Raw genomic sequence first — 13,862 nt, forward strand, 5'->3', positions numbered from 1 at the left:
GGTTTCAGTAACTTCCTCCATGCTAAGTAAGTTTCATTTACTGAATTATTGCCCAAGCCTTTGGTCATTTGTTTGGTTTTGAGTTTATTGGATTACCAGTACCAATGAAAGAGAAGTAAGACCAATTTTGGTAAGGGAGCCTCAAACAAAGAGAGGTGGTAGCATTGTGGTATTGTCACTGGACTAGTACTCCAGAGACCCAGGGTGATGCTCTGCAGACCTGGGTTTGAATCCCACCGTGGCAGATGGTGGAATTTGAATTTCAATTAAAATTAAAGGAATTAAAAGTTTGAAGCTGACCATGAAGCCATTGCCAATTGTTGTACCCATCTGGTTCACTAATTCCCTTTAGGGAAGGACATCTGCTGTCCTTAACTGGTCTGGCCTACATGTGACTCTACACCCAATGTGGTTGACTCTCAAATGCCCCCTGAACAAGGGCAATTAGGGATGGGCAATAAATGCTGGCCTAACCAGCAACACCTAAGGCATCTAATGCTTTGCCAATAAAATAAAGGCTTTCATATTTTTGACCAAATTTTGTGTTTTTGAGGTGTTCTTGGGGTCCCCAAAATTAAGCCTCACTGCAGCCTTTTTCAGTCCAAGTTCTAAGCCATTGAACTCAGTGGTGGTGCTTATACTCTTGACCTCTCAATTGCTAGTCCAATACCATGCTCATTACACTAACATGTCAGCACTGTTCAGTAGCTAGGTTTGTGCCATCTAGGAATGTGGCTGTAAAAACTAATCACAACCAGCACATAGATTGGAGCTCCATGGCCCTTTCTATTAGTTTATAGTGTTACTGTTGAGAGTTTCAATTGTTTGGATTTATTAGATGTCTGAAGTCAATGGAACAGAAAATTGAAGATGGTGTAGAACAGTGCTGTCAGCCCATCAGGTGCTATTGCCGTTGACCAATTTTGCAGTCATCTATCCTAAGCTGTAACCTGTTCTCCAGCGGCTGCCAATGAAAGGATTTTTAAATACTGTAGACATCACAATGGAAGAGAAGCATGAATGCTCCTTCAAATTCCCCAGTCCTCTTGTGGGCCATTACTGGTATTGATCGGCTCAGCCGCCCACTCCATCGTTCCTTTCTCCCCCTCAACCCCACTGGGATTTAACAAACAAGACGGGCAGCCTGAATTTCATTTCACTAGTCAGGCAAGCTGTCTGTAGAGGTGCATCAGGTGCTGGTAAACTCACCCAGATTTAGATGAGATCTCAAGCTTCCTGTTTCAAGTTCTTGACTTCATCCAGGACAGAACAGTTTGCTTAAGTTACATCATGCCACAGTCTTGAGTTTTTTTGTGGGTCAGTTTCCATGGATAGTTAGAACAACAGGACATATGCAGCAGGAACAGGAGTTGGCTATACAGCCTCTTGGTCCTGTTCCATCATTTAATAAGATTGTCGTTGATCCTCGACCTCACCACCACTTGCCTGCCTATTTCCATACCCCTTGATTCACTTAGAATCCAAAATCTATCAATCTCAGCCTTGAAAATACTCAACGACTGAGCATCCACATCTCTCTAGGTTAGACACTCCAAAGGTTTACAAACCTCTGAGTGAAGAAATTTCTCCTCATCTCAGTCCAAAATAGTTGAGTCCTTATCTGGAGACAGTGCCCCCTCATTCTAGATTCCCAACCTCTGAGCACCTTGTCAAGCGCTCTCATAGTCTTCCATGTTTCAATGAGATCGCCTCTGATTCTCCTAAATTCCAGGGAGTTCAAGCCCATTCTATTCAATCCCTCCTCATAGGGCAACTTTCGCATCCAAGGAATCAATCTGGCGAACCTTCATTGCACTTTCTCAAAGGCAAGTATGCCCTTCCTTAGTTATGGAGTCCAAAACTTTACACAGTACTCCAGATGTAGTCTCATCAAAACTCTATACAATTGTAACAATATTTCCTGGGCTAGAAGTTCATCCGGGCAGTGGTGCAAAATAGGCCGGATTGGATTAGCAGCCTGTTGTACGCAGCACCAGATATTCAGTTCTATTCCAGTCATTGAGTTAAGTATCAGGTGCTGGGTAAAATGGGCAACCAATCTGATACTGCCTAGTTTGACACACAAACCCTCTGAAACAACAACTGTAATTTCAGCAGCAGAACTGTGGGCACACTGGAAAAACAATGTTTGGGGGCCAGGACTTTTCATGCCCACCAGTGTCGAGCGCGTTCGGTGGTGTGAACAGACAATATGGCGCATTTGTTTTCACGATGGTGTGAAACCAGTTTGTGATCGTCTGTTCAGCCTGCCATTAGACGTCGGGAGCCTCATTGTAATACATCAGCATATCATTATTAGGCCTGCCCACTCGAATCGTTTCCACCAACCCCTGCTGGATCTTCTGTCCACGTCAGCGGGAGGATCGACGTGTTTCACAACAGCACAGAAACGATGTGAACCTGGCAGGCTACACTTCACTCGGGACTTCAAGGTCTGTTTACCTACCTTGCTTCGGTTAGCACTCGCAGTCATCAGCGCCAGACTTCACAGACAGCACCAAATCACTTTTAGGGGTGCTCATGGGCAGGTCTCTACATACCAGATCAGACATACATGGGTGGCTTCTCAGTGGCTGCAGGGCTAGGGCTTGCTTGACGAAGGGGGAGAAAGAGGCCTCAGGCGAGGGAAGAGGCTGCAGGACGAGAGTTGTACTTGGGAAGGAAGATAACCCAGGGTGTGTGTGGGGGCACATGTTGATCTGTGCAAGTGGCCTCAAGATGGAGAAGTCTGAGGAGGCAGTCTCCAGAGCAGATGGAGGCCAGATGGACATGAGGGTGTGTGTGTGTGAGAATGGGTGGTGATGTCCCTTGAGCTGACAGTGAGTGAGATGCCAGTGAATGTATGGTGGGCTTGAGCTTGTGAGTTTAGAGTGATGAGATGCTTGCCTTACCCTGGCTGCACGGATAAGATCATTCATTCTCTATCTGCATTGGATGGCCAACCTCCTCTGAGCAGCATTGGCACTGATCACCACTGCCATCGCCTACCAAGCCGTAGTGGTAATGTTGCTGACCCTCCTGCAGCCAGAGCAGGATTAGAGGACATCACAGCGAGGCTCCACGGCATCCAAAGGGCATTCGAGGGCTTCAGTCTTCTTGCCTTTCGGGGCCATGTCTTCTTTGCTGCCTTCCTGGGCTGGAAGCACTGAGCATGGCTGTACTTTAAGTGTGGTGCCTGGCATGATTAAGCAGCAAGGTGATGGCGTGGCAGGAGAATTGGAGCCTGCCCGCCATGGAAATGGCGTGTTTCCCAGGAATGCGTAATTAACGTGGAGGATTTGGGACAATACGGCGTGAAAAGCCGACTTGTGGGTAAAACGTCATTTTCCCCGCCTGCTACCGCACTTAGTGCAAACCTGGGTTTCTGTGGCTCTTCTGCTGAAATTATGGCAGAGAAGAAGTAAAAACTCTGCAGAAATTCACCCCCTGTGTTTGTGACTGTGGAATTTTTGCATATGGGGCAGGGGCCTTGCTTTTTATGTATGAGAGAGTCTAGCTTTTCAACAATGACAACAACTTAAATTTGTACAGCACCTTTAACGTAATAAAACTCAGTGATGACATTGGTGCAACAGATAAGGCTGAAGCATTTGCAGCTATCTTCAACCAGAAGTGTCGAGTGGATAATCCATCTCTGCCTCCTCCTGAGGTTCCCAAGATCGCAGAAGCCAGTCTTCAGCCAATTTGATTCACTCCACGTGATATCAAGAAACAGCTGAAGGTACTGGTTACTGCAAAGGCAATGGGCTCTGACAATATTCCAGCAATAGTGCTGAAGATATGTGCTCCAGAACTTGCCGTGCCCTAGCCAAGCTGTTCCATTCAACTACAACACTGGCATCTATCTGGCAATGTGGAAGATTGCCCTGGTATATCCTGTCCACAAAAAGCAGGACAATTCAACTGAACCAATTACTGCCCTATCAGTCTACTCTCGATCATCAGCAAAGTAATGGAAAGGAGTCTTCGGCAGTGCTATCAAGCCAACTTCTGAGCTCATTACAACCATGGTCCAAACATGGACATAAGAGCTGAACTCATGAGGTGAGGTGAGAGTGACTGTCCTTGACACCGAGGCAGCACTTAACCTAGTGTGGATTCAAGGAGCCATTGCTAAACTGAAGTCATTGCGAATCAGGGGGACAATTCTCTACTGGTTGGAATCATACCTAGTACAAAGGGAGATGGTTGTGTTTGTGGTTGGAGGTTAATTATCTCAGTCCCAAGATATTGCTGCAGGAGTTCCTCAGGGTAGTGTCCTGGGCCCAACCATCTTCAGCTGCTTCATAAATGACCCCCTTCCATATTAAGGTCAGAAGTGGGGATGTTCGCTGATTGCACAATGTTCAGCACCATTCACGACACCTCAGATACCGAAGCAGTCCGTGGTCATATGCAGCAAGACCTGGAAAGCATCAGGCTTGGGCTGACAAGTGGCAAGTGACATATGTGCCATGTAAGTGCCAAGCAATGACCATCTCCAATCAAGAGAGAATCCAACCATTACCCCTTGACATTCAATGGCATTACCATTGTTGAATTCCCCACTATCAACATCCTGGGGGTTACCATTTACCGGAAACTAAACTGGACTAGCCATATAAATACTGTGGTTACAAAAGCAGGTCAGAGGCTAGGAATCCTGCGGTGAGGAACTCACCTGACTCCCCAAAGCCTGTTCACCATCTACAAGGCACAAGTCAGGAGTGTGATGGAATACTCTCCACTTGCCTGGATGAGTGCAGCTCCAACAATACTCAAGAAGCTCAATACCATCCGGGACAAAGCAGCCTGCTTGATTGGCATCCCATCCACAACATTCACTCCCTCCACCACTGATGCACATTGGCAGCAGTGTGTACTATCTAAAGGTGGACTGCAGCAACTCACCAAGGTTCCCTCGACAGATCTGAAAGAAGAAGGGCAGCAGATGCATGGTAACACCACCTACAAGTTCCCCTCCAATCCACACACCATGCTGACTTGGAACTATATTCCTTCACTGTCACTGGGTCAAAATCCTGGAACAACTTCCCTAATGGCACTGTGGGTTTATCTACATCACAGAGACTTCAGCGGTTCAAGAAAGCGGTACACCGCCACCTTCTCAAGAGCAATTAGGAATGGGCGATAAATGCTGGCCTAGCCAGCGATGCCTACATCCCATGAATGAATAAAAAAAAAAGCACCAAGGCACTTGACAGGAGTATTATAAAAGACAATATGTAAACGAGCCATGTTAGGTCAGATGACCAAAAGCTTGGTTGGGAAGGTAGGTTTTAAGGTGTATCTTTAAGCAAGAATGTGAGGTCGAGAGGTTTAGATAGAGAATTCCAGAACTTAGGACCAAGGCAACTGAAGGCGCAGCTCCAATGGTGGAGTGATTAAAATCAGAGGGATTCAATTTCCACACCTGTTGGTGATTTCTGTTTTTGTGTGTGCACAGTACAGCTCTTTTATGCATTGCTGCAACAAAAAAATGCATATTTGTGTGTTGAGTGTTTAATTTGTGTTTTCTCTCTTACTAGAAAGGTATGTGAAATGTAAAAATCTGGTTTTATAGGGCATTTCTCAGAGGAAAGGCCATGAGTTTAACGACCAGACTGGTGGGTTGTTGTAGATTTAATAAGGTTTGAATTGTTGGGAGGAACACATTGTGGAGCCTATGGTGCTAAATGAGTTAGCTGGCTCTGGATTTTACATTACATGTTAACTATCATGTGTCATAGTCAAAAAACAGTTATACAAGTAATATCGATCAGGAAAATGCAGAATTTTGCTTCAGTATAATTTCAGAGGAATTTGGATTGTATTTCTGGTGAAGGCTGCTCAACGAAGAGAGGGTCTTCTGCAGGTTTTAGTGCAAAAATTCTGAACTGGTCACAGTGAGTCGTGCTGGGAGTTGTGCACTAAAGAATAAATGTAGATATAATTTTACTTTGAACTATTATTCACGTTACATTTTTGGAACTGGAACTAGAACTTATTTAAAAACTGTGAGGAAATGTCTGATAACGTGCATTCTGATGTGGATCATGAGTTTGAGAAGAAATGCAGGTCTTATGATTCTAGTTGTAGTGAATGCCTGGCAGAACGAAGAAGACTTTTTGAAGATGCAGTTTTAATGAATTTGTGTTGTTGTGCTACCAAATCCACCCCAGCTGAGCATTTGCTGAATGGACCTCTCTCTGTCTCATCTTTCACCCAAGGGGATGAGGGAGACCCTTCTTCGAATGCAGTCAAACAGGATTGAAAATATCTGAGCTATTGGCAAACAGCCAATTATACAAGAGACTATCAAAATTGCCAGGGAAACAAATATAATTCAAGATGTGACTTACACACAGGAATATATGTTGCAAACTAAAGACATTGCTTTTTTGGATGAACCCAGCTCAGTCTGGGCTTAGCAGATCTTGCAGTAATATGTAGGGCTGAGACTTAAAATATTAGCTGAGTCTGTGCTGATGAAAGAAGTGGATTATTTTTTATTTTTGTGGTGTGTAATGCAAGGCCCCAGCTTGATGGATCATTGATGGGGATGAGTACAGCTCGTCATTAATAAATCATCCATCAACTTGACTGTTGGGCTCAGCAACTTCTCCAAGCTACTCTCTGGATGGGCCTGAAACTGGATGACCCTATCACAATGCTGTCTTGCTGTCATACCAAATTGAGTGAATTGCCTGCTGACTTAAAAAGTGTGCCACTTACTGCACAGCATCCTGGCTGCATGAAGTGAGTCAGTAGCAGAGCTATCTGAGGACAGGATTTTGGCTGCAGGTCTTCACATAGTAGAAAAGTGATTGAAAATGGGTCCTATCCCAAAATGCATCTTACAAATGCAGGTATGCTAAAGTTGCACCCTAGAAATGCCCTTTTAAAGTTTATGGTCCATATCTCTGAGGCAAGGAATATGAAGGTGTTTGTCAATGTGATTATTGAACCAGCCATTAAGAGCTTCTGAAGAGTTCGCAATGTGTGAATCAATCCTTAGTGTCTGACAACAGCACAGCTCTGGTTGAGAGCTTGCTATGTGGACATAGATCCCCTTCTTACCAATTTCTGTTGCTTCTCTGTTAGAGCAATAAGAACAAAATCTCAATCTTACTGTCCAGCTTGCATTTTTTTTTTCATTTTGATAGTGTATTGTTGAGAGATTGCAGAAAGCTTCTGTTTCACTAGGAATGACCATACAGCAGCAGAACATGGGGTGGTGATATTTCATTAAGGGTCAGCACTAACCAAATTTTATCCTGAACTTCTCCATTTGATCTTTTTGAAAATAATGCTGATCACCAGATTAAAATTCTCTTTAGCAAAAGTTATGCTCATAGCTTCATTTCATCATTTTTTCTTATTTCACTGCCTTACTACCATAATCTAATGCAGACACCTAGGTTGTGGTTGTGGTTGGAAAATTAAGTACAGAGCCTTTCCATTGACTTTTCATCAGATGGTTCCTATTCCATGATTTCGCAGCATCAGTGATCCCAGGGGTGAAATTTTACGGCAGTGGGATTTTACGTTCCCGCCGAAGCCAATGAAGTTTAGAATGTCTCGCTGCATTTTACAGCTCTGTCCCCACCAAAACGGGGCCATAAAATTCGGCCCCAGGTGTTTAATGCATGTTCCTAAATATAAAGAGGGTGTATTGTAATCACATGCAAATATAGGAAGGGTAATGCAATGTGTTTTCCATCATAGTGATACTAGGTATGTTGCATGTCCCTATGTGCAACTTTGTCATAGCTGTGCCATGCTGGTGGATTTACATTGTAATTGCCCTGAGGGAGGGTGATGAGTAAAACTCTTGCCCAGGAGCAACTTGCCCAGGTTATGCTAAGGTAGATCATTGGGCCCAAATTTCATGCTTAGCATGTGCGCCAAGTCAGCAGGCCCGGAAGTGGACATGAAATGGGCTTCTGCCTGCAATCGGCCCCCGAACACAATTTCACACTGGTTGGCCAATTAATGGCCAGCCAGTGTGAGACACATGCTGAGAAAGCCTCAGCGCTGCCGAGGGGGGCAGGAAGAGGGCGAGTGCCGATAAAAGTGAGGATGCAAGTGGACGCTTCTAGCGAGCTTCCTGAAGGCAGACAGCTGCTGCAGAGGTACCTCAGGGAGCTACAGACCTTAATTGGCCCGGCTCCAACTCCCATGTGCCTGCTGACCTCAATATTGCTCGAATGCGTGATGATGTCAGGACGCACGTCCAATGTTATTTCACGCAATTTCATGGGTGTCTGGATCGGGCGCACATAAGATTCTTGCCTTGAAATCTGCAACTGTGATTCATAGAATTATAGGTTACAGCACAGAAGGAGGCCAATCGGCCCATCATGTGCTTACTGGATCTCTGCAAGAGCAATTCACCAAGTGAATTTTTTTCCCTTTGCCCTGCAAATTCTTTTCTTTTCAGATACTGATCCAAGTCCCTTTGGTATGCCATGATTGAACCTGTCTCTACCACACTCTCAGGGAGTGCATTCTAGATCCTAACCACTCGCTGCATAAAAAAGGTTTTCCTCATTTCGCCATTGCTACTTTTGCCAATTACCTTAAATCTGTGCCCTCTAGTTCTTGATCCTTCCACCAACGGGAACAGTTTCTCTCTATCTACTCTGTCCAAACCCCTCATGATTTTGAACACCTCTATAATATTTCCTCTCAATTTTCTCTTCTCCAAGAAGGACAGTTCTAACTTTTCCAATCTATCTACGTAACACAGTTCCTCATCCCTGGAACCATTCTTGTGAATTTTTATGTCATCCTCTCCAATGCATTTACATCCTTTCTAAAGAGTGGTGCCCAGAACTGGGCAGTTTTCCAGTTGTGGATGAACCAGTTATTCATAAAGGTTTATTATAATCTCCTTTTTGCACTCTATGCCCCTACTTATAAAGCCCAGGATTAACAGCACTCTCAACCTGCCCTGTCACCTGCTCAATGATTTAAGCACACATACACCCAGGTCTCTCTGCTTTTGCACCCCCTTTAGAATTGTGCCCTTTATTTTATTTTGTCTCTCCACATTCTTCTTACCAAAATGAATCACTTCACACTTTTCTGCATTAAATTTCATCTGCCACTTGCCTGCCCCATCCCACCAACTTATGTACTTTTGAAGTTAACACTCTTCCTCACAGCTCACAATACTTCTGATTTTCTCATTATCCCCAAATTTTGAATTTGTGCCCTATACACCAAGGTCTAGGTCATTAATATATATCGGGAAGAACAAGGGTTCTAACATCAACCCCTAGGGAACTCCACTTTTAACCTTCCTTGAGTCTGAAAACCAACCATTCGCTACTACTGTTTCTTGTCACTCAGCCAATTTCGTATCCATGTTGCTGCTATCTCTTTTAGTCTATGACTCTAACTTTTCTCACAAGTCTGTTGTGCAGCATTTTTTCAAATGTCTTCTGGAAACCCATATGCACCAACCACATCAACAGCATTAGCCTCATCTCTCTGTTACCTCATCCACAAACTCAAGCTAGTTAGTTAAACACGATTTGCTCTTAACAAATCCATGCTAGATTTCCTTAAAAAACCCGCATTTGTACACATGACTATTGATTTTGTCCTGGATCGTCAGGTGGAATTCACCCATCCGGTATTTGCACCGTATTGTGTGACCCGGCCTAATTAATTATGCAGTCGGGGGGGTTCCATGACGTTTCGCATGGCTGGGCGGGCTGGATGGCTCATGCCTTGCCATCTATTTGTAAAAGGCATCCGGACCTCTCTGACCCACCGTTGAAGAAAGAAGGTGGACCTCCGGTAGAAGGAAGACAGACCTCCTCGAAGGCACTGAAACTGGAAGATCAACCTGATAGCTGCTTCCCCCACCCATCGCTGTGTGTTCCAGGGTCCACGGTCGCTGGATGCCTCCACCCCGAACTCCAGAGGCAGCCCCAGGGCTTCCTCAGGTAAGTCCCGACATGTACACACCACGTTGGTCCAGACTTGTTCTGGACCTGTGTGATTTCCCACCGGTGCCACAGCGGATTGGGCGTAGGTGTGCAATTCTGGTCGGGACTTCACCTGTATCCCATTAAGAGGATGTAAATCGGTTTCAGGTATCCTGCCTTGGCAGCCAGGAGCGGAAGATCAGGCTGTCATTTTACACTGATGTGAAACCGATTTTTGGACCTCCTGCCACTTTCTTCCCCCGCTTGCCACTAAACCCACCATGAGGGCATGGGGGAATTCCGCCCATGCTTACCCACCACCAAGGTTATACTGACTGGCCTGTCATTGCTAGGCTTATCTTTACATCCTTCTTTGCACCTCCCCAGTCCTAAATACCCCTGTATTTAAAGAAAATTGGAAAATTATGGCCAGTGCCTCTGCAATTTCCACCCTTGCTTTGCTCTGCATATCTCATCCGGTCCTTGTGTCTTATCAAACTTAAGCCCAGTCATTCAACCTATCTAATTCCTCCTCCTTATCAATTTTAAACCAATCAAGTATCTGACCTCCCTCCTTTTTCACCATGACCTGCGCAGCATCTTCTTTCTTTTTAAAGACAGATGCAAAGTATTAGTTTAGTACCTCAGTCATGCCCCTGCCTCCATGCATAAATTCCCTTTTTGGTCCCTAATCAGCCCCACTCTTCCTTTTATCACTCTTTTACTATTTATATGCCTATGGAACATTTTTGGATTTTTTTTATGTTAGTTTCCAGTCTCATTTGATACTCTGCCTTTGCTTCTTATGTTTGCTTTTTCAATTCCCTGTAAAATTTCCATGTTCTCAATTGATTCTCTTGTATTATCCACTGACATCTGCCATTATCCACTGACATCCATCATATGCACCGTTTCTCTGTTTCATCTTACTATCACCCAGCAAGCTCTGTATTTGATTGCCCTACCTCTCCCCATTGTGGGAATCTACCTTAACTATCTCTTCTTTAAATGCAGCCCGTTGTTCAGTTAAAGTCTGCCTGATACTCTTTGCTTCCAATTTATCTAGGCTAGGTCATTCGCACCCCATTGAAGTCAGCAGTCCTCCAATTAAATATTCTTACTCTGTATTGCCCCCATCTTCCTGACACAAGAGCCCATCAAGATTGCTAAAATCAGCCTGATCCTGGGAACACCTCTGGGAGTCAGGGGTGTAGGCCAGGGGCATGAAGAAATTCTGTCCCACCAAAGTTGCACCATCACAAGGACTGAATGGAAGATCAATCCAATAGCCATTGTGGAAATACCGATATTTATCGAACAGTTTACAAAAGGCTAGTCCCTCAAAAAGGCTAGTCAGTTTTTCCAAGCTTTCTAAGTGCTTTGTCCTGCGGATCATAATATTTTACATCACCCAGTTAATTGGCTGCAATAAATAAGGTTGATGAATGGAATGCAGTGGATGCTGTCTATATTGATTTTATGAAAGCGTTTGACAAAGTACCACATTAAAGGTTGGTTATGAAATTGAACCTCATGCAGTAGAAGGGTCACTGTTAGCTTGAATTTAAAAATTATGTTAAGGACAGAAAACAGCGACTCATTTTTTGGTCATTTTTCAGACAGTGGCGCTCCCCAAGGCTCAATGCTGGGACCACTGCTTTTTAAAATTTATACAAATAACTTGGATATTGGGAAACAGAGCAAAAATTTTTAAATTTGCCGATGATATCATACTTGGACATGTGGCAAACAATGAGGATGATACCAATCGGCTGCAGCAGAACATAGGCTAGCAGAATGGACAGACAAGTGGCAGATGGAATTTAATACAGAGAAGTGTGAAGTGACACATTTGGCAGAAAGAATAGGGAGAGATAATATAGTCTTAATGGTAGAGTTCTAAAGGACATGACCCTATATGTAAAAAATAGGCTATGTATCTGTTTTAGAAAGAAATGATACAAAGACTGTTTAACCAGGGAATCCATATTCATTCATCATTATTTAAAATGTTGACTTGATTTTTGCTGTTTTTAAGGTATATTTTGAAGCTTTGAACATGTTTACAGTTTATGTTTGCGGAGTTATTCTTTCTGAATTATTATGAAGCTTTTAATGCTTCTGGGTACCCTGACAAATGCTTTATCTTCTACAGGTGATAACTTAGATAAATTCCTGGATAAATTTCAGCAGAGTCGAAGTAATACTGTTGCTGTTCCATTCAACGGAAATGTTTCAGACTACGTTCCATCAGACGAAGCTGCTACAATGACATCAATGCGGTGTTTTGGTAAGACGTCAGAATCTGTGGTCGGTGTTAGCTCCATGCTGCAAGGGTCACTATTACTAAATGTTTGACTATAGGTTCTAGAAGTGGCTTTAACACTTGTGTTCATGTGCTTGTTTGGTTCATGGTTTTTGTGCGTTATTAACCCTGTGAGTTCGTACTTTTGTACCTATTTATAACTGATCTGTATGTAATTCAGAAGAATCGGATTTGGTGTCAACCATTGTCAAAGGGCATGTGGCCATGCAGCAACCTGGATGGTATTGTGTAGGATGCTCACAAGTTGAATTCTTTAAGATATGGGTAGCTCTGCAAAAAAGATTCAAGGTGCAATGTATTCAAATGAACAGGCTGCGCAAAGCAAATAAAAATTTAGAGAGGACAATGGTATTATTGAATTATCCTACCAAGTAATCTTTTGGTGTTGCAATTGTTGATATGCTCAGAAAACTAGTAGATTTTACATGAAGGCCAATTATTCTCATTCGTACATGAAAAATGCACATAACAGCAAAAAATGTCACTTTTGACATTCTTGATTTAATCTCACAGCTATTTCCCATCTCCACCACCTCCCCCATCCCACCCCTAGACACTTGTTTTCACTTCATTTAGGTAAGAACCTGTTGCTTGGGCCTACCAATTGAGCAGCTGACCTCAGTATTTATAAAGTCTAACATTAAATAAGGTGGAGTGACATGGGTGCCATGATTTTAATACAAAGTGAAATAAAATGACACTTTTCATTCATGCTGCATATAACAATTCACAAACTTCTTTTCAGAATATAAAATAATGGACTTACAGTCCAGCAATTTTTGTCAGTGGATTGTTTATAGGGCTTCCAGCAGAAATCGATGCTCAGAAATTGGCCATTGAAGAAACCTGACCATATTTTCAACTGCTAGTAATGGCCCTACCGTTGCCTTGACTGAGACCAAAGAATTCAGTGCAGACCAGGGACAAATCTGGGACCTTCTTGATCTGTACAGCTCAACTACTCATTGGATGTACTCACTGTGCCATGACCCTTGTTTATACCATGGAATCCTTTCTTGATTTTCTGTTGGAGTCAATGGGTTGGGGATGTGGGGGCAGGGGGTTTGGTGGGGTTGGGGGGGGGAGGGGTGGGGGAGTGCTGAAGTGCTGAATTTCTTCCAGGATTGTTTATGGCACGCAAATTATGGGATGTGCATTAGAGATTAAAGATCAGTACCTGTAAAATCAGGTTGATTTCAGGATGATAAAAGCAAAGTACTGCGGATGCTGGAAAGCTGAAAAAAAACCCAGAAAATGCTGGAAAAACTCAGCAGGTCTGGCATCATCTGTGGAAAGAGAAACAGAGTTAATGTTTTGAGTCTGTGTGAGAAGAGTCATTCAGACTCGAAACGTTGGGGAGGATTTTCCCCCCATCGGGCGGGCTCGGGGGGGGCGATCGGGAAGCCGACTGCCACCCGCAATCGGGGCCGAAGCACGATTTCACACTGCTGGGCCAATTAAGACCCACCCAGCGTGAAACGCAAGCGGCAGCGCTAAGTGCTGCCTGTGTAGGAGGGGGAGAAGAGGAAGGCGAGGGCAAACTTTGCGCATGCGCACGGGTGCACGCTTGAAAATCTCCCTGAGGCACAGAGCTG

The 13,862-nt window shown here is 43.9% G+C and overlaps 1 protein-coding gene across 1 annotated transcript in view; it reads left to right on the forward strand.

Annotated features, from left to right (window-relative positions):
- The window catches only part of greb1l (GREB1 like retinoic acid receptor coactivator), a 237,229-nt gene that overhangs the window by 141,642 nt on the left and 81,725 nt on the right, over window positions 1-13,862 (forward strand). The window contains exon 14 of the mRNA XM_041188959.1: window positions 12,097-12,231. Coding sequence (XP_041044893.1) covers window positions 12,097-12,231 — 135 coding nt within the window. The remainder of the gene's footprint in view (window positions 1-12,096; window positions 12,232-13,862) is intronic.

This window comes from Carcharodon carcharias, chromosome 6 (assembly GCF_017639515.1).
Source record: "Carcharodon carcharias isolate sCarCar2 chromosome 6, sCarCar2.pri, whole genome shotgun sequence".
Taxonomy (NCBI): Eukaryota; Metazoa; Chordata; class Chondrichthyes; order Lamniformes; family Lamnidae; genus Carcharodon; species Carcharodon carcharias.